This window comes from Tympanuchus pallidicinctus, unplaced genomic scaffold (assembly GCF_026119805.1).
Source record: "Tympanuchus pallidicinctus isolate F22 unplaced genomic scaffold, pur_lepc_1.0 scaffold11, whole genome shotgun sequence".
NCBI lineage: Eukaryota > Metazoa > Chordata > Aves > Galliformes > Phasianidae > Tympanuchus > Tympanuchus pallidicinctus.
In genome coordinates, this window is record NW_026294627.1 from 11,807,497 (window position 1) to 11,832,271 (window position 24,775).

General features: G+C 34.7%; 1 protein-coding gene across 4 annotated transcripts in view; it reads left to right on the top strand.

Annotated features, from left to right (window-relative positions):
• DYNC2H1 (dynein cytoplasmic 2 heavy chain 1) overlaps positions 1-24,775 on the top strand; it is a 136,267-nt gene that overhangs the window by 86,603 nt on the left and 24,889 nt on the right. For all 4 annotated transcript variants that reach the window (XM_052670901.1, XM_052670903.1, XM_052670904.1 and 1 more), the window contains 6 exons: positions 84-239; positions 1,788-1,863; positions 2,962-3,173; positions 5,025-5,129; positions 16,836-16,952; positions 24,129-24,338. In XM_052670901.1, the coding sequence (XP_052526861.1) occupies positions 84-239; positions 1,788-1,863; positions 2,962-3,173; positions 5,025-5,129; positions 16,836-16,952; positions 24,129-24,338 (876 nt within the window). The remainder of the gene's footprint in view (positions 1-83; positions 240-1,787; positions 1,864-2,961; positions 3,174-5,024; positions 5,130-16,835; positions 16,953-24,128; positions 24,339-24,775) is intronic.

Consider the following 24,775-nt stretch of genomic DNA (forward strand, 5'->3'; position numbering starts at 1 on the left):
TTGCATCATGACGTGAAACTTAAGAAAATAGAACTTGAAAATATCAGTTGTTTACAACAAAGGGATGTTTTTTTTCTGTGCAGGCACCTCCAGGCCTCAAAAAGAACCTCCTACGAACCTACGAATCTTGGACACCTGAACAAATTAATAAAAAGGGAAATTTGTCTCGAGCCCATTCTCTCTTTTGTTTAGCATGGTTTCATGCTGTATGCCAAGAAAGAAGAAATTACATTCCTCAGGTAATTCTTTTTTGCTCATTTTGAAAAATTTGTACCCGTTTGCTTTTAGCTTTTATGCTTAGAATTGTTTTTCATCAGATATGTATTGGATCACATTCAGAGATGAGAAAAACTGACACCTCTGGTGCCTACCTTTATGACTTTCTTTGAATTAATTTAAAAATAAAATCTTTGTAGCCTAAATTCTTGTCCCTTTAAAAATTGCCAGTCTCTGTGTGGAGATGTTGTGTGGTATGTGTGCTAACGATGCAGGAGTGAGGTCCCATGGAGAATACCTTTTGAATTCTTTTTGTTTAGGATAGGAAAAAAAACTGTTTAGGATTGTGTGAAAGTCATAAAGAAGCACTTCAGTAAAAAGGAGAGTATAATATTTACTGTTCTTTCTGCATAGCAATCCCATTCAGAGAGAAGGAAGAACAAAGGAGTTTACTTGTTTCTTGAGAGGAATATAATGGTTTTCAGAGACTGTAACATGTTTTTTCCTTAGATAAGTTTTTGTTTAAAGAAAATTTGTTTTTTTTCTGGCTGCAGATGCTTAAACTAAGCAGGAAAAAGAGAAGAAAATAAACTCAACAAACTATTTTGTGTCTGGTTTATTTTAATTAGACTTGTGGTGAAATTAACCTATCATCCAACAGATTTGTTCTGACAGAGCCTGGAATGTTTAAGACTTCTTTTGTTAGTTTTGACTTTATGAATTATAGAATTGTTTCCCTCTAACTGGAACGAACTTTGAATATGCTGTTCAAGAGGAAGAATAGTTGAAAATCATTGAAGTGCCAATTAAATATATGGTCTCCCATTTGCCTTTGTTCAAATTACCATTAATTTGCCAATAACTTTCAAACAGACACAGGACAGGGTTAGTGCCGTTCTCCTTACTTCTACTGTAACTCTATTTATCTTACATAGATTTAGTGGTGATTCTATGATCCTGACATTGCTGAACTGCAGTTAATCCCAGCCAATAAGCTCTTCAGTCTATAAGCAGATCTTTCAAAACAGGCATTTTAAAACTGTTGAGAGACTGCAGCATCTTGCCTGTTTGTGACCTTCAAGGTGACTGATACCTTGATTGTGATCCGTGGGGCAGCTGCAGTCTTAATCTGAAAATACACTAATCTCACATGCACTTGTTATTAAGATTTCATTCATATGCAGAGGTACAGCCATAAGAAGTTACAGCACTAGGGGACTGATGTCTGGATTTCCTTTATATGTACCAGTATTTATTTGTATGTACCTATTTACATTGAAAGGCTTTTGTGAGACCTGCACAGTATGCTTTCATGCTGTGCAAAGACTAATGCCACCAAGAACAGAATGGAAGTACAAAATGACTGGTCAAAACATGCACATCAGCATTCTGCTGAAATAGTACCAGAAATTGTTTTTCTCATTATATTTTTTTTTTCTGACAGTAAAGAAGTGACATGAAATAAGGAGTGAATTGATAATTAGTATAGAGAGGCTGTATTTGGATAATCAAACCTATTTATTAAAATGTTGTAACTAATTGAGTTCTTGACATTTCTTTTAAAATGTCAGGGTTGGACCAAGTTTTACGAATTTTCTTTATCTGATCTCCGTGCTGGTTTTGACATTATTGATGGACTCTTTGAGGGTAAGTCACTTCTGAAGGAATGTTCTTTATTTCTGTAGCCTAACACTTCTTAAGGTTTCTCATTTAGAATTCTTTGTCATATTAAAAACTTTCACAGTAATTTTTATAGATCACTTATTTTGCATGATTGTTTGTAGTGGAGTCATTCTGCTTAAAATATACTTTGTACATATTTAAACTTTACATTTGAATCTTCACTGGAACAGTTGTGGACGGCTCTCACAAATATAAACGCATGACTGCCAAAACTATTCTGCTTTACTTCCCAAGTTAAGGGGAAATATGAGAAATACAGGAATGCCTGGAAGCTTCATCTGTCTCCATCCCTTCCGAGTATGGAGTCTTCCCTTTGTTGAATGAATAAATGGAGCATGTGCTCTTTTGTAATGAAATTCGTAGAGTCATAGAGTTGTTTGAATTGGAAGGGTCCTTGAAAGTCATCTAGTCCAACCTCCCTGCAATGAACCAACTCCTACAGCTACATCAGGTTGCTCAGAACCCCATTCAGAGGAGGCCTCTCTGGGCATTGTTAAGATGTAAAACGCTCCATTGTTCTGTTAAGTAGCTTAGTACTTTCTTAGTCATACTTGATAGAAAAGTACGTATATATAATTGTTTCCATTTTATGTAATTTCAAAGTAAAGTTAGGAACTGATGTTTAGAAACAGTTTGTGATCTTTGGCTTAAATGAGATTTTACACTTCTGGAACCGGACGCAAACTTGAAACATACAGTGATACGAAGAGAATATTGCTAAGCCAGAAAAATGGAATTTGAAAAGCAACTTGACCAGGAAGCTTAACTGTAACATACTTAGTTTTAAGTACTGTGTGATGTGTTGTTTATAATTCTTTAAAAAGTATCTATCTTGAACCATTTATGTTTGGAAGTTGATGTTTCCAGTGAAGTGTTGAGTGCATGATTTGATTTTGGTTCTATCAGTTTTTTTTTTAAATGTATGAGACTGCAAGCAATGATTAGAAATGAATTATTTGATGTTTTTGTAATTTTCCTTTTCACTTAAGAACTGTGGTGCTTAGAAGAAATGCTTGTGATGCAGTGGTAACTGATAGAAAACTAATACTGATATATTTATAGGATCCAAAGATTTTCAATGGGAATTTGTGCATGGCTTGTTTGAAAATGCAATTTACGGAGGCCGCATCGATAATTACTTTGATATGAAGGTTCTTCGGTCCTACTTGGAGCAGCTTTTCAATTCAAGTGTCATTGGCAGTTTAAATACTAGAGGCAGGAAGAGGACTAGTTTCCTGCATTCAATCTCTTTACCAAATTCTTGCAGTATTTTGGTAAGTATACATCTTCAGTCATATGATACACAGACTGAAGTACGTTATTTAGAAGAATCATTATATCCACAAAGAAATCCAGAGATACAATATAAAGATATCTTTATTTACGTGAGACTTCTGTTGCACGGGATGGGTGATTCCTAAGTTTTCAGAATTGTTCTGTCTCATTATTTTATGATACCTGGATGGACTTTGGTGCAAAGCTATGAAGAACTGAATGAAAGAAATTGTGTCATTTTATGACAAGAACATTATTAAATTTTTGCATTGCTTAGTTTATTAACATAATAGCAGAATGTAGTTTTATCTCCTAATTTGCAAAATTTGTCAGTGCTCTCACATAATTTGTTACCATGCTGTTGATGCTGCGTGACATTTTATTTGGGGATAGAAATAAATTCTAATTCTCACTTAGTATTGAGGAGGGAATTCAATAGATTCTGAAGAGTTGATATCTCCCTGTCCTTTCACTTACTGCTGTTGTTATTGTTATTAAGATTCATTTGCATTTTAATGTTTCACTCCATGCTAGATCACCACATACTATGATTTGATATAAACAACATTATTCCAGTGGAAATAAATTACTATTGTTTGACATTCTCTTCCTGGATTCTGACTGCTTAGATTTTGAGGTTTTTTGTTTATTTTAAATATAATATTTTCTATGGGAGTGCTGATTTAATATTGTAAAGAGTGAGGAAATAAATGAGGCTAGTCTCTGTTGTGGTAGGTAACATGGTCAAACAGATGAACCTTTCTTTTTACCTGCGCTGCAGTTAATAGTTCTAAACTTTTTATATGGTTATTTGTGTAAGAATTCTATACTTAAAGATCTTAAGTATCTTAATGTATTTAAATATCTTAAATATTTTTCTTCAAGTAGCTTTGATTAGAATAGAAAAATACTGTTGTGGTTCTATGTTTTTTAGTTTTTTTTTTGGGTTTCAATATTCCACATAGAACCATGACAAATAATAATAAAGTTTTAAAAATAAGGTTTTTTACTTCAGATAATTGGAATAATAATGTTACTAAAATAGTGGTTCCTGGGTGTTCAGTGGACAGATCTGCCACTACTGAAATCTTAGTTTAGAGACAACAATTATAAAATTTTATAAAATATAAATTCTAAAACAATAAATCACACCCGCATTAGACCTGATCCTGCAAGCACTCACTGAAATCCCTTGCAGTGATAAAGAAGAGCATATGTTTGGATGTGTTCAGTATCCAGTACAAATGCAGATGATGCAATGCAATGGGATACAGGCAGACTTTAAACACCAAGTATTTTTTTGTGTTTAGGGTCGCAGAGAGAGATATCTGCCATCATAAGCCTGCCTTTGGCTACAAGGCCTCTTTCTGTTTTGTGTGAGAAGTGTCACTAGTGATTATGAGTGGAACCTCTGTGGATGCTATTTTTCATATCCAGTGATTATGCAAACCCATTTTTATCTTAATTATTTCACTTTTTATGAGTGATAATAAAATCCTCATAGAGCTTTATATAAAAGCGTGTTCTTTATTATAAAAATCTGTTTGCTGTCTACTATTAGCATTCCAAATGCTGAAATCTTTTTTCTGTTTTATATTGTTATTAATCTTGCTTTTAATTGCTCTTTGTTCTTTTAGAGTGGAAACATTGTTAAAAAATATGTAATGTTACCAAATAAAAAGAAAAAAATTATAAATGAAACTACTAAGATACCTGTACTATATACATACTGTATACATTTTAATCAGTACCATACAGTGCACTTAATTAAATTCTTTTCACAGTTATTTTTGTGAACTAAACAAAAATTTCTCTCAGTTATGTGCATTATATGTTTTCTTTAAATGCAGGATTATCGTCATATTATTGAAAGCCTTCCAGAAGATGATAAACCTGACTTTTTTGGTCTGCCTGCTAATATTGCTCGTTCATCACAACGCATGATCAGTTCCCAGGTAAAATATATTTTTCATTTACTTCCAAATATTTTCTGTCACTAATACAAGCTGTAGACTCCAACCAGCTTTCCATAAATTAGAATTTCCGTAAGATTGACAGGCTAAATGGCAGGATTTTTAGACTGTTGATTCCTATTTGTAGAATATTTTTTTATAGTAACCACTACAATTTTATAACATAAAAGAAGCTTCCAAAATAAACTCTATGGGTATCTTGCATATAAATTAGAATTGCATGGAATTGTCAATAGCAAGACATTCTTAAATATTTCTTTCAAATGAAACTGTTTGCTTATTTATTGTAAATCTGTATTACTATATAAATGTTATGAGCCTACATATGAATACATCAAAGCAGACTCCTTAGAAACTCTTTTGTCATGATGGAAAAGGCCTTTCATTTTAACTTCAAGCAGTGGGCAAGGCAGAAATGCTTTATGAAATGGATTTTATGCTTTTTATATATTTATAAAAATATACTATTTATTATAAAGTGATTAAAAAATGGAAGAAACATATCATACAGGCATTTGCTAATCAATGAGATTGCTCCATACCAGCATGTTTCACTATCCTTCGTTTATGCTTAAACTGTGCTGTGCATTCCCATGATGGATCTCTGGGATATACTGAGCTTCAGAACAGAATATTCAATGTTTATTCAATATTTGAATTCTGATTCAGTAGATTAAGTTAGTGCACTTCCTGCAGTTTTATATCTGTGGGATCATCTTTATTAGTAAAGAGACGTTTCATTTATATATCTTTGTTGTACCAGCCAGTTCTTTCCTTAACCTGGGGTTTATTAAGCTTCAGTCTATTCCGAGTGAGTTGACCTAAATCTTCAGAGAGAAAAGTATAACCATTCATGAGGTTTGTGGAGCATACGTCTTAGACAGAACATAGTAGCTGAAAGGAAATAATGAGTTTAGATGTGTCCTCTGTCAAAAAGAAATCAAGTGAATTTTGATTTGATCTTGGACTTTTACATGCATTATACATTTGACCAGTTGAGTACACGTGAATTAGGAGTATTTCAATAAACTTCTAGGTTTCTCTTTTTAGGATATGTTTGCTGACTTCTGAGTATGATACATATTTTCCAGCTACTTATCTCTACTTTACATGGAGGATCTGTGTATGGATATGTGTAGCCCAGCACCTTATCAAGTATCCTTGCTTACAGCTTAGCGAAGGTCGTTTTAGCATTATTACTGAAATAAATAGTCTGAGCTGTTTCAGATGCTTATTTTCAAAGCAAATGATTTAGGATTAAATAAACAACAAATTCTTGAGTTTACAGTGATTTACAATGATTTAATTCAGTTCAGTGTTCACTTACATAAATAATTTCACTGGTCTTACATAGATTGTTTATCTAGTTCATGTCAGTGAGATAGTTTTTTGCAACAACTGCTGTTTAACACATGTTAAAGTTTTAGTTTTAGTCAGCAAATTCCAGTGCAGTCGTTCAGCAGAAAGAATATGGGTAACAATTTGATTTTTCTGACACAGAGTGCTTCCGAAGAATTCTGCCAGTAGCCAGAAGTCTATCATCTTTCTGATTAGAAATATGAAAGTTTGAAGGCGAGGGTGGGGGGAGGAGCATAGTGAAAAGTAAGTTCTGAGGACTTTGTAGGTCTTAGTTTCAAAAAGTCTCTCAGATATCCCTGCTATTGCTGTAGAAGTAAGATAAAGAGATCTCTGTATCATATTAATGAGTTGTCAGCTATCATTTAATTTCAGTTTAGTCCAGATATGAATAGTAGTGTAAATTATGAGAATCTAATTATCTCAATGCCTGAATGATAGGCAGTGATGATCAAAAATTTTTCACCTATATTTTAGAGTTGTATCTAGATCTCCAGCTTGGGTGAATGAGCCAGGTCATCCATTTTGCTGGCTGGTATTAATGAAACAGCAAATAAATACTCTTAGACAACTAGTCTTACCAACCTTTGTGGACCATGAAAATACTGAGTGCCTCTTTTGTTTTCATCATAACTTCTTGGTTTAGGAATGGAAAATATGAGGTGATCTATATTTAAGACATCTACTAAGAGCTCCCAGATATGACACAGGACCCAAGGGAATACATTTTTCTTGTAGCAGCAATGGGAAGTCAGACCCAAAATGACAGTAGCCAGGATTCACGCAACTGATTCCCATTGCTAGCATACCCTGATGCAGTAGAATATTGATCTCCTGGAGGTCCTACTTTGTATCTGCCTGTCTATGACGTTAAGTTATTTAGCCTTTAGGCTTGGAGGAGTTCAGCTGAGAAGTATCTTTACCTCAGCCTGATAGAAAATTAGGCACCTGAAAGTAAGTTCATCCACCTCTTTTTTCTTTCAGTAATTTGAGCTCTAATATTTTCTCTAAATTGCACTATTCAATTTTTGTTCTATAATTTATGATATTGCTTTTCTGTTGAAGAAAGTGTGGCTGAGAGTGCACTATTACTATGTTAGTGCAGTTAAGCAGGTACAGATCTATAGTGATTAGAACCATTTATTTGACTGGTGAATTAATTGTGTCAGGTAACATAAAAATTGATTGGATTGTGAAACTGTTTCAGCTGTGAAGTGACCTAGTCTGTATATCAAGAATCCTATTAATTTTCTGAAAAGCCTCTAGCATGCTCTTTTATAGGGAATAGTTACAGGGAAATTAATAAGAATTAAGTAAATTGGAAACCCCATTCCATTTCTGTTCAGTTAGGTAGTTTTAGATCCACAGATGATTCCGTAGTTCGTAATGTCGGATAACAGGAATGCTTTCGATATGTTGAGTTTGTTTTGTTGTTGTTCTTTTGTTTTTTGCTTTTGTTTTTTTTAATTGTCATATATGCTGTAGCAAGCCAAAGCAGAAAAGTGTTGAATGAATATGGAAGAAAGAAAGAAATTGCAACCACCTCAGTCACTATGTCACTAGCAGTGGAAAGACTAAATCTGATAACTTGGTCCAGTGGTTCACACAGTCTGTGCTAAACATGTGGTATATTCTCTTCTAAATGCTTATCTACTATCCCATATGTTTCTCATCTACTAGACATTATTCTTTCTCAGTCTATATTTTTATTGACAGCTTGTTTCTTATGCAGAGCTGTACTGTCTAGTCCACCAAGTTCAGGATTAGAGGAAGAAATTTTCTTAAAACATGCATAATATGATGTCACTTTCTTTAAACCAACTCACAGAAATTTTTACTTTCCTCATCTGAGTGATTATTTTAAATCTCTGAAACCATTCATATATCCATTGATCTTAAGTCTATTCTGAAACCTTTTATTGTTTCGAAATCTTTCAAGATTAATATTAAGAATAGATCAATACTGTGATCTATTTTACTAACCGTGAAGTTAAACTAATGTAATTATTTTAAAATAAATCTCATTTTGTTTTATCAATTTATTCCACTACGTAAGGCAGAACACTTAGATAACAGAAATGTATATTTCTTATAGACTTTCCATGAATAGTATTTATTTTTCATAGAATCATAGAATGGCCTGGGTGGAAAAGGGCCACAATGATCATCTAGTTTAAATCCCCCTGCTATGTGCAGGGTTGCCAACCACCAGACCAGGCTGCCCAGAGCCACATCCAGCCTGGCCTTGAATGCCTGCAGGGATGGGGCATCCACAACTTCTCTTCATGTATAGGAATGATAGTTTGTGTTGCTGTAGCATCCCATTTTTATGCAGTAGTAGAAATTTGCTGCAGCACAGTGCAGCATTTTGCAGTTATGCAGAATTGTCTTCTGTAACCTTCTACTGCACTGGTAGTAGTGTTTGGGTAAGGCTAAAATGCAGCAGTGAAAACAAACAGGCTGTTTTCAGTGGGCATGTAAATACTGAACATATACACAGCTTGTTTTTTTTTTTCTTCCTCAGCAGGGATCTTCAATTCTAATTTAAGTTGAATAGTGCTAACGGTATGATTTTAATATTAATCATTACTAATAGAATTGTTAGAAACTGTCTTATGATGTTCTGTAGTACAATTCAGTGTTAATGGTGTATGCTTACTGCTAACAGTGATCATCGTTTTAAGAAAGTATTTAAGTATGCATGTGATCTTTCCAACATACAGTATTTTTCTGGGTTTCATTTTCAGTTGCTTTGTGTAGATAGAGCAATTGGATTTCTAGAGTTCACTGTGGTTCTGCCTCACCTGTTATTACAACATGCCTTTAACACAACTTCTCTTAGCTTGGACATGACTGAATAATCTCATGTCTCTTGCTATGTTTCCTCTGCAAAACAGTGCAGTCAAAGTAGAAAGCAACTCAGCTGACAGTTCAGCTACAAGTCATCATAGCTCATTCTTTTTGTTTTATGCCAGGGAGAGACTGTGTGCACAGCTGTAACTCTGCCTTCCTCACGCTTAACAAATGTCTTTACCTGTAAGTTACTGTCATACTGTTGGATCTTTCTCTAGTCACCCTTCTAAAGAGAAATCTCTTGATTCCATGGTGTTCTATTATTTTCAGGACTATTTGTCTGTGTTATGAATACTTATGAACTTATTTCAACCTTTATTGTAATTTTAATAAAATAATAATTAAATGTCTTGAACAAAACAGTGTTTATCATATTTCCACCCTGAAGTATTCAGGCCCCTCCATATATATTTTACACCCTGGAAAAGCGATTAAGAGCTGTCTTGTTCAGCGCAGGACTTGCAGCATACCTGCAAATTTTTGTGAATTATTGCCAATAATCACCCCAGAGAGAAGAAATGAAATTGAATGATGTTGGAATAATCTCATGTGATCTATTATTTTTTTTTAATGTTTAGATTCTTTGACAGAAAATTGTGATAACCCTGATCCAAAGTCAGATCTTCAATTGTTATGATTTGTTCTGTTTTTCTAAAAAAAAAGAAAAGAAAAAAGTGCATGTTCAATTCATAACGCATAAATAATCACATAAGTAATATTAGCCACCTCATCTTAATTTGTGTGAGGTTTTGTGTGCTCCTGGAGAAAGACAAGCAGGTACAGGAAATAGTTTGTGCCGTTCTAGGTAAGTACCTAAAATATCGTTGTATATAAATAGGTATATAAATACCTAAAGTATCGTATTGGAAGTATGTATTTCTTTAGAGGAAGCTTTGTGGTATGTGAACAGTATTTGTAAGAATAGCATAATGAGCATTTTAATGGCCATTTCAGAGGACTGCTGTAACTAGCAGGGTGTTTGTTATGCAGAAATGGGATGCTGGACTGTTTGAAGAACTAGATGATATTAATCAGACACAAATTGAAACATAGTTGTTATTCTATTTCTCCACCGAGAGTTGTAACAATCCAAGTACAGTTATAATAATTTCATTTCATATGTAAGTATTTAATTTAAAATTGAAGGGTGTATGAAGAGAAAGTGAAAATTCAGTCATCTTAAAGCATGTGGTTGTCTTACAGGCATTGATATTTTCTTAATATAAGCTAAGAAATGTAAAAGGAATTTTATTAATTGCCTCCTGCCCTCCTCCTGCACTGACCCTGGGGGCTGCAGGGCTGCTTCTGCCCCATCTCTCTTCCCTCTCTCCCAGCTGCAGTTGCACAGCACTGATTCCCTGCCTCCAATCCACTCTCCCAGAGATGCACGCAGCGTTGCTCACAGCTCAGCTCTGCCCAGTGGTCCCTGTGGGAGCAGCTGGAGCTGCTCTGCTCTGACACGAGGCAGCACTGCGTGCTGCCCACAGAGCCACCCCTGCAGCCTCTGCGCTGCTACTTCAACCTTGCCACATAAACTTAATACAAGTAGCTCACTGTACCTTAGCATCACTGCTAAATGACGTGCTTATTTAAAATACTTAGAATTGCTATTTTGCCTGTGCTTGAAAATTGGATATTTTTGTGGAAAAACTCTATTACCTTTTGTTACAGCTCTTTTTTATTTTGTGGAGTATACTTGCAGAGTTAAAATGAATAGCAGACTACTAGTGGAAAACAGTGTAGAAGCAATCAAGGCAAGCAAATGTGAACCAAGGTCAGAAAACATGAAGTGTATCTTGCCTCATTAAATGTAATTGCAATAATCCCATTGACTTCAGTAAAACAGCATCTTATCCTTTGGTTCTTATATTCAACTTTTTTGAAGAAAACCTTTAACCATTTCCATTTTCAGCAAGTCAGAGCTGGATTCCATACCTCTTCTTCTCAGTTTCTTGCAGAACTTGTTTGCAGTCTAATAGCACAGTTCCATTCTGGCTTTTACCTTGCCAGTGACAGCAACAGAGACAAGATGTTGCAGGTGTACAAGGACACCTGCAACTGTGAGACTGCTGAAGCATACTTGAGCTTATACACCTGGTCTGCCCTGCTTGTACTACCCAAATCAGCTAATACTACATCGCACTATTTTACTATGTAGAGATTAGTGGGGCTGTGGTTTGCAATTATTTACTGAAGTTCAATTGTAATTAAGTAATAGCTGTAGCTTCTCATCCTTTCTTCAATAGATTTTCCTTTTCAAACTCTAGATCCTTAAAGGCATTGTGAACATTAGTACCTAATTTTATATCTGTCTACCACTTCCCCATAATTTTAGTCATAGTGCATAGAGTAATATGGGCATGATTACTGAAAAGGATGCAATTGAAAATTTTCTGAACTTGTTGCATTATTGAAATTGATGTCATGATGAACATAAAGCGATTTTTTAGAAATAATTTTAAACTTTTCTCTTGTGTTAACTGTGCAGAGCACATAATTACTGACATTTATTAAATGCATCTTGCATCAGAAATATATGACTAATAGGCTTTAGCAGAAATAGATGAGTAAGGGCAAATTGTATTTATTATTACCCTGTAATTGAGCAATTTGTGTACCAAGAAGAATTTTTGAAATGTAGGAACCATTTTGCATATACCTGTTGTGCTGCATGAAAGGCATTCTTTGCCACAGGACGGAATGGAACTCACAGTGGAAAACATAACCCTCTGCCTTCGCATTGCATCAGTGCAGAACTACTACATGAAAACTTAGCAATTCCCATAGACTTAGCACTGAGGCTGTACTGGTGCTCTGTATGTGAAAATGCTGTTCTGTTCTAAGAACAAGCTGCATTTTTCTAGATTTCTTACATTTTTCAGAGTGTATAATGAGCCTACATCCTTCTGGCCTTCCTTTTAGCATGGTGTTCTCCAGGTAATATGGTTCTCCAGGTAATATGGGGACCTCTACAAAGCAAAATCCCCCAGCTGTTCTTTTGGAGAAGGTGCAGCTGCAAAACTGGCTAGGTCAGTAGTGGACTTGTGTAGCTCATCTGTAGAGTAATCCTGATTTTCTTTTCCTCCTGTATTGAGTCTCTTTCTTTACAGAAGTATCTCCTGAATGTCTAAAGTATATGGTCCTCTTCTATTTAAAACAATATGTTGGTGATGTCAGTGTTTTACTCTCTTTCACTTTGTATTTTGATTTAAAGAAAACATAGCTCTAAAAATCATCCGTTCTTAATTGAAATCATTTTTGAGTGAATTAACAATACTGAGGTGACCTAAAGAGAACAGAAGACTGATCACATACCTGTGGTGTTCCTAATGCTGTTAAATGGCCCTCAACCAAACAACCCCCAGGGACTGTGCAGAGAAACAAGCAGCACACCAAGTCTGAAAATTGGGAGAGCTTTGTTAGCTCTTTGTTAGCTCAGTCTTAGGTTACTTATACAGTGCTGTGGGTAACTGCAGTCGGATTACAAGGAACAATGTGGAAGTGTTTAGCTCTGTCAGGAGGCGATCAGACTGAAATCTGTTCCCTGCTTTGACAGACTGCGGTCAAGAAAGAAATAGCCGCAGTGCCCTGAGTTACGACTTTGCCCATGTTTACCAAGATGACTACGTTACCACTTCCTTTTTTGGTTTAAACCGTAAAGTCTTATAAAAACAGAAATATTTCTTTGAACAGCTCTGTAAAGGGATATGTTTTTTCACTCAAAGAAATGAAATGCGGTTTCTGTGCTAAGACCAAAGCCTTTTAAAACCGGTAGATGGCAGTAGTGTATCTGCTTTGATATTTCCTATAGATTTACTGAGAAAAGTTGGTTACCTCTCTTTTCAGAAATAAAAATCCTTTTATCTGCTCCGTAGTTGTGGGGAGAAAAAAAAAAAAAAAAAAATAGATCTTGGCAAATCTGTCCTGTTTTTTATTCCTAGAACAATTATCATGCTTAGTTCAGGAATTATTTATCCTAGATTTTTTTTTTCCAGTTGAGTGACAGAGAATTTCAAAATACATTGTAGGCTTTATTTCATTCCTCTTTTTCAAATTACAATTCCACATGTGAAGTTTGACTTTGTTGTATAACGTTTATAGTAGAATCTTTATGAAATAAGTACAACGCTTAGATATATGTCTGTTTTTATTATATATTGTGTTTGTGAAGTACCAATTCTTCTTTTTGCTGTGAATTACCAAAGACAAGACTTTCTTCACGTTCTAGGTCAGTAGAAAGCAGAAATTGATTTTGTGGTCCTGGAATTATGTTTTTATCACGCTTCCAAAAGAGGAAATGTTAAAATCTTGGCATTTCTTGATTTTTATTTTTACTTTTTTTCTTCCTTTTTTCTTCCATTTTCAAATCTAACATGACTTTCTAGTCATTCCATGCAAAGCCACGTGGGTTCACTCATTATCTTTATTGTTATCTATAGTTTTCATTCTCTCTTTTAATTTCTCTAAATATTTTTTTCTTGTACTATAATGCAGTAGTCAATAATATAACAGCTATATCCAGAGAAACCCTTGAAGCATGAAAAAGATGAAAAGGCTGAGGTACTCGATTAATTTTAATAACAGGGCAAACAAATATTGACATTTTAATGACAACCCCACCTTTACTACTATATACAATTTACATTCTCCTAAGATAACAATGCAAGAAAAGCATACAATATATGAATTTTCCACTAAGGAGGAACAAAAGGATTTGGTAATAGTTTCTGTGTACTGTCCATAGTTTTTAGGTGCTCTATCAATTTTTCTCTAAATAGTTTGATGATTATTTTCTCTTACTTAAAATAGACAGTTCCTACAAAGATTTGTGGTTTTGAATAACCTTCTCACCCATCCATGACAATTTCTGATTGCTTTTATATTTTGATTGCTTTTATTTCCATCCTCTCATATTTCTGTGGTATATATCCTTTTTTATGGTAATTTTCCCCAATTTCTCTCATATTCAAAATATTTAGATGTGTATTTGAACCGTATTTGTACAATATACAAGGGTTTTTAAGAATATGTGTATTTAAAGAATACATTGAGATTATAAAGGTAAGCGTCCAAAGGTTAGATATTGTAAAAATATTGTGATTCTGATTATCCTCTTTGATACAAATATGATCAGATTTTCAGATTGCTTAGTATTGTAACTATATCTGTCTGCTTTGTACCTTTCCAAAATAGATTGCAAAAGATCTACATGTCTGCATCTGGGTCTGTTCACTGCCAGGGCTCTCTTTGTGGTCATAGAACCGTCATGTTTAAGGCATGATGGATTTTATTGTAGAGCAGGTAACTGATTGTAAGATGACCTGTTGATAGCACCTCACATATTGTAATATAGTGAGAGGTGCTGACTATTCCTTGAGGTGTAAAATTAGGTTTTCAGAAAATAAAAAACTTCAATCTAAATTCTACAACATAGACCCGTCTGTACGAAGTATTCACACAATAGGCAGGAGTTCTGAAGAACAGCGTAGCCCGCTTAAGATCTGTCTGTTGGATATGGAGTAAGGAAAAGGTAGCAATCTTGGTGATTTACATGCTTTAAGTAAATGCTTAAAGGTATCTGTGATGTTTTTGCACTTGTCAGTGGTAAATTCAATTTAAGTGACTCAGTGACACAGTGGCCTCCCTCACTCCAAAAGTTACTTTTTGTCCTTAAATTCAGATGGCTAATCACATTCCCTTTTTCATCTGTGTCAAGGTCTCACTCCACGCACTCAACCAGCATGCGCACATTTCTGCCCTGCCACATCTTGGGCCTGTTTTTCTCCTTTCTATGACTCCCATGAAAATAAAATGTGTTATGTATAAACTTATTTGCTTTGCCTAGAGATGAGTACAGCTCCCATGGAGCGAACTGTTCATCTTCTCTGAGATCTGGAAGAATCACAGAGTATGCAGAATTCTCTAGGAGAACAGATCATATTTTCATTTCTGATGGAACTAAAAATTTTTATTTTTATTTTTTTTTTTTTTCAGAATTACCTTATTATTTATCAGTACTATTTTAGCTTGTCTAAAAGCATCTTTAAACATATTATTCTAAAAATAGGTTTATGTATTATATATTATATTGATATTTTATATATACTGAGAGGGTGTACTCAGGGTGATGGAGCACTGGAGCAGGCTGCCCAGGGAGGTGGTGGAGTCTCCTCTCTGGAGATGTTCCAGACCTGCCTGGATGCCTACCTGTGCAACCTGCTGTAGGGAACCTGCTTTGGCAGGGGGGTTGGACTCGATGATCTCTGGAGGTCCCTTCAACCCCTACAAATCTGTGATTCTGTGACTTGTAGTTTATAACACATTCATCTTAATATCTGGATTTGTGTCTTGTGAGATGTTTAACATAAATATAAATTACAGTAACTGTTACAAATGTTAGAGTGTATATAAATGTTAGAGTTTAGTGTAGAACCATCTTGTAGTGCTTCATATTGAGGCTGGTTAAAAAAAAAAAAAAAGCTGATGTTTGCTTCAGCAAAATAAAACTTATCAGGAAAACAAAAGGATGTGGTACTTCACTGTGTTTCAACAAAAGAAAGTAAGTCAAAACTCAGCAGATACATCTTGATTTAATATGCTACCGATAAAATAATCCAATCCTTTTAACCAGTTAACAAAATTTATATTATCAAGCTTAGTACTTTGAAGTCAAGTAAAAGAGAGTAAGTCTTTCTATAACATGTCTTGCAAAAACATTCTGTGAAAAGTAACTGAAATTTACTTAATGTACTTCAAATATCCTTGCTTAAGGGTCACACTGCTTTTTCTCTCTGTAAGTTTAATTGCAATATCTCCTTAAGAACATATGCATATGTTTTATCAATTTGGAGTTTCCAGGATTGCTAGTAAGAAGAATCAGCTGGATTTCATAAACAGAGAGCTCCCCTTCTTTCTGAGAATTTGGTAGTTATTCTTTTAATTACTTAAAAGTGTATTCACTCATTTAAAAAGAGAAATAATTTTTTCTAAGTGAGTAAATACACATTTAACTAATCTGAGCTAGCAAGAAGGACAAAGAAAGAGATCCAGGGGAGATGAGAATTAATTTATTATAATTCTCTTGGAGTCTTATTGCCTGATACATACTGTATATGTTTAGTATGTACTCTGTTGTGTTATTGATTTTTTTTTAGCTCAAGCTTTTTTCTGTAGATTATGTGGAAAAGAGGATTTTGATTGAATTATTCACCTCATTAGTTTTTAAATTACAGTTGAACACAGGCAGTGAATATGATAAGAAAAATAAAGAAGGAAAGTTTTTGATTTGAGCTTAATCTGAATGAGGCTCAGGTATATGGTTGTATATGGATATTGCCTGTGTTTTAATAGATGATGATTAGTAATTAAGTATGCAGAAAAGTGTAGTGCATAGGTAAATTAGAAAGTATTTGCTCCTTGCATTTTTGTACATTTTTATTTATTGTTCTTCATGATCTGCCTTTGTTTTCCAATGCTCAGGTCATTTCACAGCTTCGGATACTGAGCAGATCAGTAAGTGCTGGCTGCAAATTTGACAGAGAAATATGGTCAGCTGAACTTTCACCTATTCTCAGCCTATGGAAGAAACTTAATCAGGTAAGAAAGTAGCTTTTAAAAGACAATTTTTTTTTCTTCCCAATAACTGCATTAAAAGTAAGGTTTAACAAATTGTCTTGGATAGTGAAACATAAGGAGCTTAGCAGTAAATGAAATGCATTTGAGGTGGGAAGTAATGTTACATGTATGTAATCAGCTATGAAGTCTGCATGTGGTATAATAGCCTCTCTCTTTTTCCTTCATATGGAATCGAGACCACACTCATAAGACATGATTAACATCTTATATTTGTATTCACAAAATGTTTTTCTTATACAGCATTGAAATATGCTCACTAGCTTTAAGCTGCTGATTCATTTAAATCCCTTCTACAAAGCTTTCAATATCACTTCCTTTTTGTTTGACTGGGTTCAGCTTGGTGGCTGGTATTTTCATGCGTGATACAAACCTTGGTTTCCAGTCATTTTTTGTTGGTCTTCATTTAGCTGTAATGTGTGCACATTGTCTTTGAAATGCAGGTACTAGGCATGCTAGGGGAAGATTTTTCTCACCAAACATCAGATGCCTACTTAGACAGGAGGCCATGTTTTCTCCTCAGTTCTAAGAAATAGAGCAGAGACATCGCAGCCTAAAAATATATCTTGTACATAAGAACACTGGAATGAGAAAAACCTTTCCCTTACTTAGATAATAGCATACAAAAGAGTGACATGAGGTATACATTAGAATTCACAATTACATTTTGAAATGTCTCAGATCCATTTCTTACACATACTAAGTGTATGATAAATCAAATTTTTGTCAAAATAATCTCTTGCTACTAAATAATTCATGATGAAATCTGCCAGCCCTGAAACGGACTGTTGTTAATCAGGTCTGTGATCCTATAAAGAATAGCAGTATATTTCAGTGTGACACCTTCCATTATACCTTGCTAATGGGAGGTTGGTTCTTTACATACCTTTATGCCTGCAATCCTTCTGTTCCAGAGTTCTGATGAAACAGTTCCGTGCATACGTATGTACACATATACAATCAGAAAATTAGATATTTTGATAGCAATGTTTGGTAGGCTGGTAAATGAGACAGTTTTAAACTCTACTACATTAACACTTGCAGCACCCACTGCTAGCAATTAGTTCTTTTGCATTATTAATCATTAGTACTACACATACAAAGCACTTATTCTTTAAAACTTGTATCATGAATTAGTTGTGTCTATACAGCATCATGAATAAGGAAGCATGTATTTTTTTTGCTGTGGCCCTTGATGATCTTAGTTACCCAGGTGAAGGTAATCAAGCCTTAGAGTTCCGTGTCAGGGAAAGCAGGACTCAAATGAGGTCTTGCCTATTGCCCTCAAATTTGAGATCCTCTTTTATAAGAGTTTTCAGTTGCAAAATGTGTCTTAATCCTTTATCCCTTTATCTTTAACGGTGCAATGCTTTGGTGGAGTGTTGTGGTTTTATGTTGTTGGTTTTTTTGTTTTTGTTTTTTGTGCTGTAGCAGGTAACTTACTTAATCACTTAGCTATTTTTCTTTACTTGTATCATCTTGTCATAAAGCAGAAGCAGTCTTTCCAGATCTTAACATTGCCCTTCAGCAGTGACCAGCAGGTGACCATTGGCTAGTTTTGTTCATAGTTAGCACAGTTCTCTTTTTAGTCTGTAACTTTTAAAGTCTTTACTGTCCCATACTTAACACCAGGAGGCACCTGGTGAATTCCTTGTCAAAAAATAAGTTGTCTTCACAGATTGATTGGAAGCTTAGAAGATCATTCCTGGGACCTCATAGTAATGGTTTAGCTAGTATGGCCTTTTCCTAGCGGTAGCAGTTTTACCACTGACCATCTTTCATTTTCCCCATGTGAGTTACCGTATAGTTTGTAAAGTATAGAGAACTGAGCAGCTAGTTTCTTTCAAAGATTTTTGTTTGTGGATGTGAAAGTAGATATTCTTGACGCACTATACCTGAAAACTTCCTTAGAGATGCAAAATGTTCTTTTTGATCTGTGTTGTAATAAGGGCTCAGTTTAGTCACCTTAAACAATACTTTGCTTACTGTATCAGAAATCATTACAGATTAATGACCAGGTATAGCACAGAAGCTGCAGGAGACCTGTGATCTGCTGGGTAGGATGCAGAGGCAAAGTGAGACATCTCAAATGTCACTAGATGCACACCTGAACCAAGATCATGGTGCCTGTCTATACTTCTGCTTCATTCTAAGTAGAGGAAAAAGTATCACTGTGCATCTAGAAAGAAATCCATACTAGATTTACATTTTTACTGCAGTGTGTGGGGAAAAAAAAAGCGAACAAAAAGATTATTCAACTTTGTTTGGCTTTCTAACATTTTTCTGCTATTAATAGGTTCTTTTTTTTTTTTGTCATTTGTAGATCTCCCTTAGAATAGGATGATGTCTAGCCTGATGTAGTTTTTTTGGTGAGAATGTCTGCGTAAGTTTCAAAACATATATATATATATATATATGTCTTATATATATATATATATATGTATATATATATATATATTATATATGCCTTATATATATATGCCTTCAGTACTTGCTTTAATAATAGACTGCTTGCTTTACATTCTGAAAAGGCTTAAACATCTAAAAAAATTTACATACATTGATACATTATGATTCTTTATTCGTTGTTCAGTGTTGGTTTTCAGAAGTTTTAAATAAAGATCTGGAAATTGAAATAAAGGAAATAGTTGAATTGCTGCTCAAGTTAAGATCCACACATGATTTTCTTGCGTGAATGAACACAGCATAGTAGCTAAAGTGATCGCCTGATTACAAAGAAGTAAAATCACAAAAAACTGTTTAATCCTATGCCTGTGAAGTTTCTTTAATTTATTCTCAGTTCTGGAAGCATATCTTTTTTATGTAGCTGCAGGCTATCATTATCTTTTTTTTTCTTTTATCTGTTGGATACAGATATTAGTAAAGTAGAAGCAGATGGGATAGATGCTAACAAGACCTTCCATATCTCTTACAGGAAGTGTCTTCTTCCTGTCAAATGTCAAACTCCCAGTGGTAGTTGGAAATACTGGTTTACTGTTTCAAACTGTCTGAGTCTCAGGAAGTATAGATCCATACAGATCTGTAATCTAGTACAGGTCTTAATTGATTCTAGTTAACATAATTTTAAAGCTGTTTTTAAAATAACTTTTTATTCCAAAGGCAGAAGTGCAGCAGAGGCTCATTTTAGAGCTTCATATGTAGACAAACGTTAACTGTGTTTTTCAAACATTTTTATTCCAGTTCTGAGTACGTAAATCAAGGATTAACTCAAGAAAGACTATCTTACAAGTGCCATGAAAATAGTTATTCAGCATCTAAGTGCTGATGATTCTGAAGCATGAGAAAATTTACAACTTTCCTTAGATGTGACTTATATAATGTCTACTGAAATAATTTATCATAATCTTCAAATGTGCATATATGTTTTTCTGTACTCTGTCAATACTGTATTTTTGTGAGTGTTCGAGTTCAGATAAAACAATAAATAGCAACTGACTGCATGTTTCTCTGAACTGAATGTCAGTATTTAAACCAATAAAATTAGTATGGAGTACATAATCAGTGGTAGAATTTAAGTAGGCAAAGAATTTGAGAAATCAATAACAAAACACGTTTTACCTGATACTGGCCAACATGGTGGTTTTACTGATGGCTAGTTAAAATCCACCGTGCTGCTGTGATACAGAATCTTTTCACACTACCATTTATGTTAGCTTCCTTTGAAAATACTCATTTTTATTCTTAGTGTTAGAGAGCACCTTTGTAATAAATACTGACCTAAAACTGTTGCAGTGCCTCTCATAGTGATTTAGTAATAGCTTAACTCTAATCAAATTAATTAAACTCTCATGAACCTGCCCTTAAGTTAAAAAAGGAAAAAAAAGGAACCTACCACACAAGCCACTTATGCTCAGTATAAGCTTGCATACAAGATTATTTTCCAATGGAAATGAAGGCTCTACTAAATATGTCAAACAGTTGTTACGCAAGATTTTAGATCTGTCTTCCTTGATGTCAGTTGATGCCCCTTTTGGTGGAACAGCACCATCAGGCTAATCCAGTCTCGTTGTGTTCTGTTCTATTTCCTCCTCTCACGCTACCTTCTGCCATGACAGCCTAGACCAGGTCCCATAAAAGAACATGATTGTTCCATAGTGATGTACAGCACTGTCCAAAATAATGCTGGCATTGCCCATCATACAATCGTTTTCAGGGAAGTGCAAGCATTGCAGGCTGCAATTGCAGGCTGTAGCTGGGGCTGCATAAGTATTCTGCCATGTCCAAATGACGGCCTGCTGCAGAGACAAGAGTAAGTGCTGATTTTGTTTGCAGGATGGATGCATTTTTTTGCCTTGCTTAGGGGAAACTCTTTAATACTTCTATCAAAGTTAAAAGGCCCACTCATACTAAAAATTCTGAAACTGTTTCAAAGCAGCATTTGCTGAATAGAAGATAAGCTGTCATGGCTGACAAAATCATGTGCTCTGTCTTCTGCTGTATTTGTAAACTGAAGGTTAACTAATTGCTTTTATAATGTTGCAAAATGCTACAAGACAACTGAAAATCAGTGCATTGCTGCTCTTTAATCTGAAGGATAGAAACCTCAGCTTTAAGAAAAGAGCATTGCTTTTTAAACCAAGGAAAATCAATGAAACAGGAATAGGCAGCCATTCTTTCATGTCTTTTCAGCAAAGAAATAATTGTATAATACATAGTAAAACCTTTATATCTAAACAAATAGCCAGAGAAACAGGAGGGCAGAATAAGTACATCAAAAGACCAGTGAAAGATTCCAAGAAGCACCACAAACGAAACTGAATTTAGAATCAAATGCAGAACTAATCAAATGCAGAAAATATATTTTTGTTATAGCTGTTACATTTCTGAGGATACGGCTTTCAGAACATACAGGGGGTTGAAAAAGCTGAGTTCCAGAAGATTGCGCAGGAAAGCTTTGAGCAGCTTGGGTGAGACTGTAAAAAATCTTACATTGTACAGAGATAGGAACAAGTATAGAACGGAGCGAGGGAAAATGATGAAAGTCTCAAAATACATCTAATTTAATATTGGTGGTATTATATAGCATTTAATGCTAAAGATTAGAACCTGTTTTCAAATTTCTTATCGTTAGGAAAGAACGCTCAATGCTTCAGAAGTTCTTCATCTTAATTTCCAAGCAGGTCATGAGAATATTTTTAAAGCTGATGTGAGTTATATACATAATAGATTTTAAGGGAATGTAATAGAAGGTTAAACGTATAAGCTGATATTGGTATTCACGTTTAATTTTGCTATAAAAGTGACAGATAGGTTCTTTTAACAAATTCCCAGGAGAAAGCATTACAAAATGAATGCATGGCATAGGAGACAGTTATATAATGGACAGCATGGAGGAACTTGGAGGCCTCCTACTTCATGAAATTTGTTGTGAATGGAGATGGGATATGTGAAAGACTGAGCAAAGCAGTGTCTTTTTTTCTATTCCTTTTTGCAATTAAATACTCCAACAAGAAATGATCAACTGGACTGTGCTGCAGAACCAAGAAGTGTTTTATATCAAATATGATCTGGAGCGCAAATCACATAACTATATTCTTACTATTCAATGAACTATCACGTTAGAAGAACCGAAGTAAAAGTCATACTGTGATTTCAGGATTCATGTAAAGACAAAATTCAAAACTTGACTTTTATAAATGCTGTATGTTTTTTACACTTTGAACAGTGGGTTTGTTGTATACCATTTTCATGGTGTGGGGAGGACCTCATCCATCTTTTTTCAATCAGTCATAATGTTAAGTATATTAGCCTTCCAGTTAGCATTATGTTTTGCTTAGTAGTTGAGCGTTCCGATAGAGTTCCTGGGAAAGGTTATGGAGGCAAACATCCGGTGTGTTTTGGGTAGCAAGATGCCATTACAGATTTAGAGAAAGAGAAGAGACACCCTTGTCCAGGCAATTAGTTCTTTACAGAGAGCCATCAGTCCTATAGGTGCAACCGTGTGAGTTACATAGGAGCTGTATTCATTTAAGCTTTTTCTGCATCCCTTGTGTCCCTGGGTTGTTTTATGGTTTAATTTTGGTTTTTTCCTCTTTTGTTATTGCTCAAAGAACAACTTGCTAGACAGCTTTTCTTAGAATTGCTCAGTAGTTGATATCAGTGGCTCTGGTTTTGTCTCATGGGAAGGGATTCTTCTTGCAGTGTAACAGAAGTTTCCACTGTTGATCTGCAGACATGCAGTAACTGTCAGCTTGAAACACACTACTACTACTGGACAATTTAATAAAGCAAACTCTGTTGCTGTTTATTATTCATTCCACTGTGAATAGATACCATGTGGAACTGGGCAAGGTTTATAAATACTGATAACAAATATGTTTGTGTTGTACTTAGTATGTGGTTATTCTTTGTGATACACAAAAATTAAAACTGTGTGCTTAGTTTTTGAAGTATATTGTACTCTGAAATGCAGTTTGTTTCTTAATAGAACAGTCCCGCTATCTATACTGTTAATTATAAAAGAGATTGCTTCAATTTTCCTGTTACTAAATGTAATTCCTTAAGTAAGACATCTTATTCTATATCAAGATAATAAATACCAGGCATCGGAAATAAATGAACGTGATAAGAAAAAGAGATGTATAGAATTGCATCTATCTAAAATCAAGTTCTGTATGACTGTGTATCTATCTTGTATCTAAGAGATACAGCGATCCTGCTAATCAATTTTTTGGGGATGAAGTGTATGAACTCTCTGCTTTGCCTGACATAATTTATGAAATAACTGTGTTGTCTGACCAGAGCAAAAGCTGTATCTGCAACATGGTGCATACTGACCAACGCAGTCTTGTTATGCAGAGTATGCTACTGATTATTATATTGGCATATTAACATAAATACCATTAACAGTGATTTAGATAAATAATTTTAAGGAATTCCAGTGCTTTTGAACTAAGGAGGTGAACAGAGTTGCCCGAGGAGGTAGGTGCCTTTACTGTGTATCACAGGGATAATAGTGAAAGTGGTGTATTTTTGATTCAGTCTCCAGAAGAAGGGAATGTCTGAACTACTTCACAGATACCAAGGTTTTTGAGATATCGAAAATTAAACAAAGAATATGTGTTATAACATCATAGTTTCCCTCAGTTTATTAACTGGATGTCACGTGTTCTGTTTTAGAATTCTAACCTGATTCATCAGAAGGTGACTCCTCCTGTGGAGCAACAAGGATCTCCAATCTTATCATTCATTACTCTTGAACAATTTAGTGCTATTCGCCTTGTGCAAAGTGTCCATCAGTCACTTGCTTCTTTAAGTAAAGTCATTAGAGGTACCACGTTACTGAGTTCTGAAGTACAAAGGCTTGCAAGTGCTCTGATAAATCAGAAGGTAAGTACGCTTTCATAAGTTTATATTTAAAGTGATGAAAATGAAAACTCAGTGATATTCTGGTACATATATTTATGTCACTATTTATTATAAGCTTTTTTTTATTAACAGTTACTCTAAAATGGATCAGTGAGTTCCAGAGATTCTTAAACATTCTTTTGGGTGGTGATTATACTTAAGAGTTCAAAATGGATTCTCAGATGTGTCATGGAGGTTCAGTACTGTCTGAAGGCCCTGAGTAGAGCAGGTTGTTTCTCTCCTTTAACAAATGGCTGTCTGTGTTACAAACAGCTATTTTTAAGCAATCACGAGCAACTTCCAGTATTAAAACATAGCCATTTTACATCTTGGAGTTTAAGCACATCTGTGCAGCTCTTATGGTTAACATATTGTTGCTAAATAAGTTATATGTTGTTTGGAGATAAGTAAATTCATTA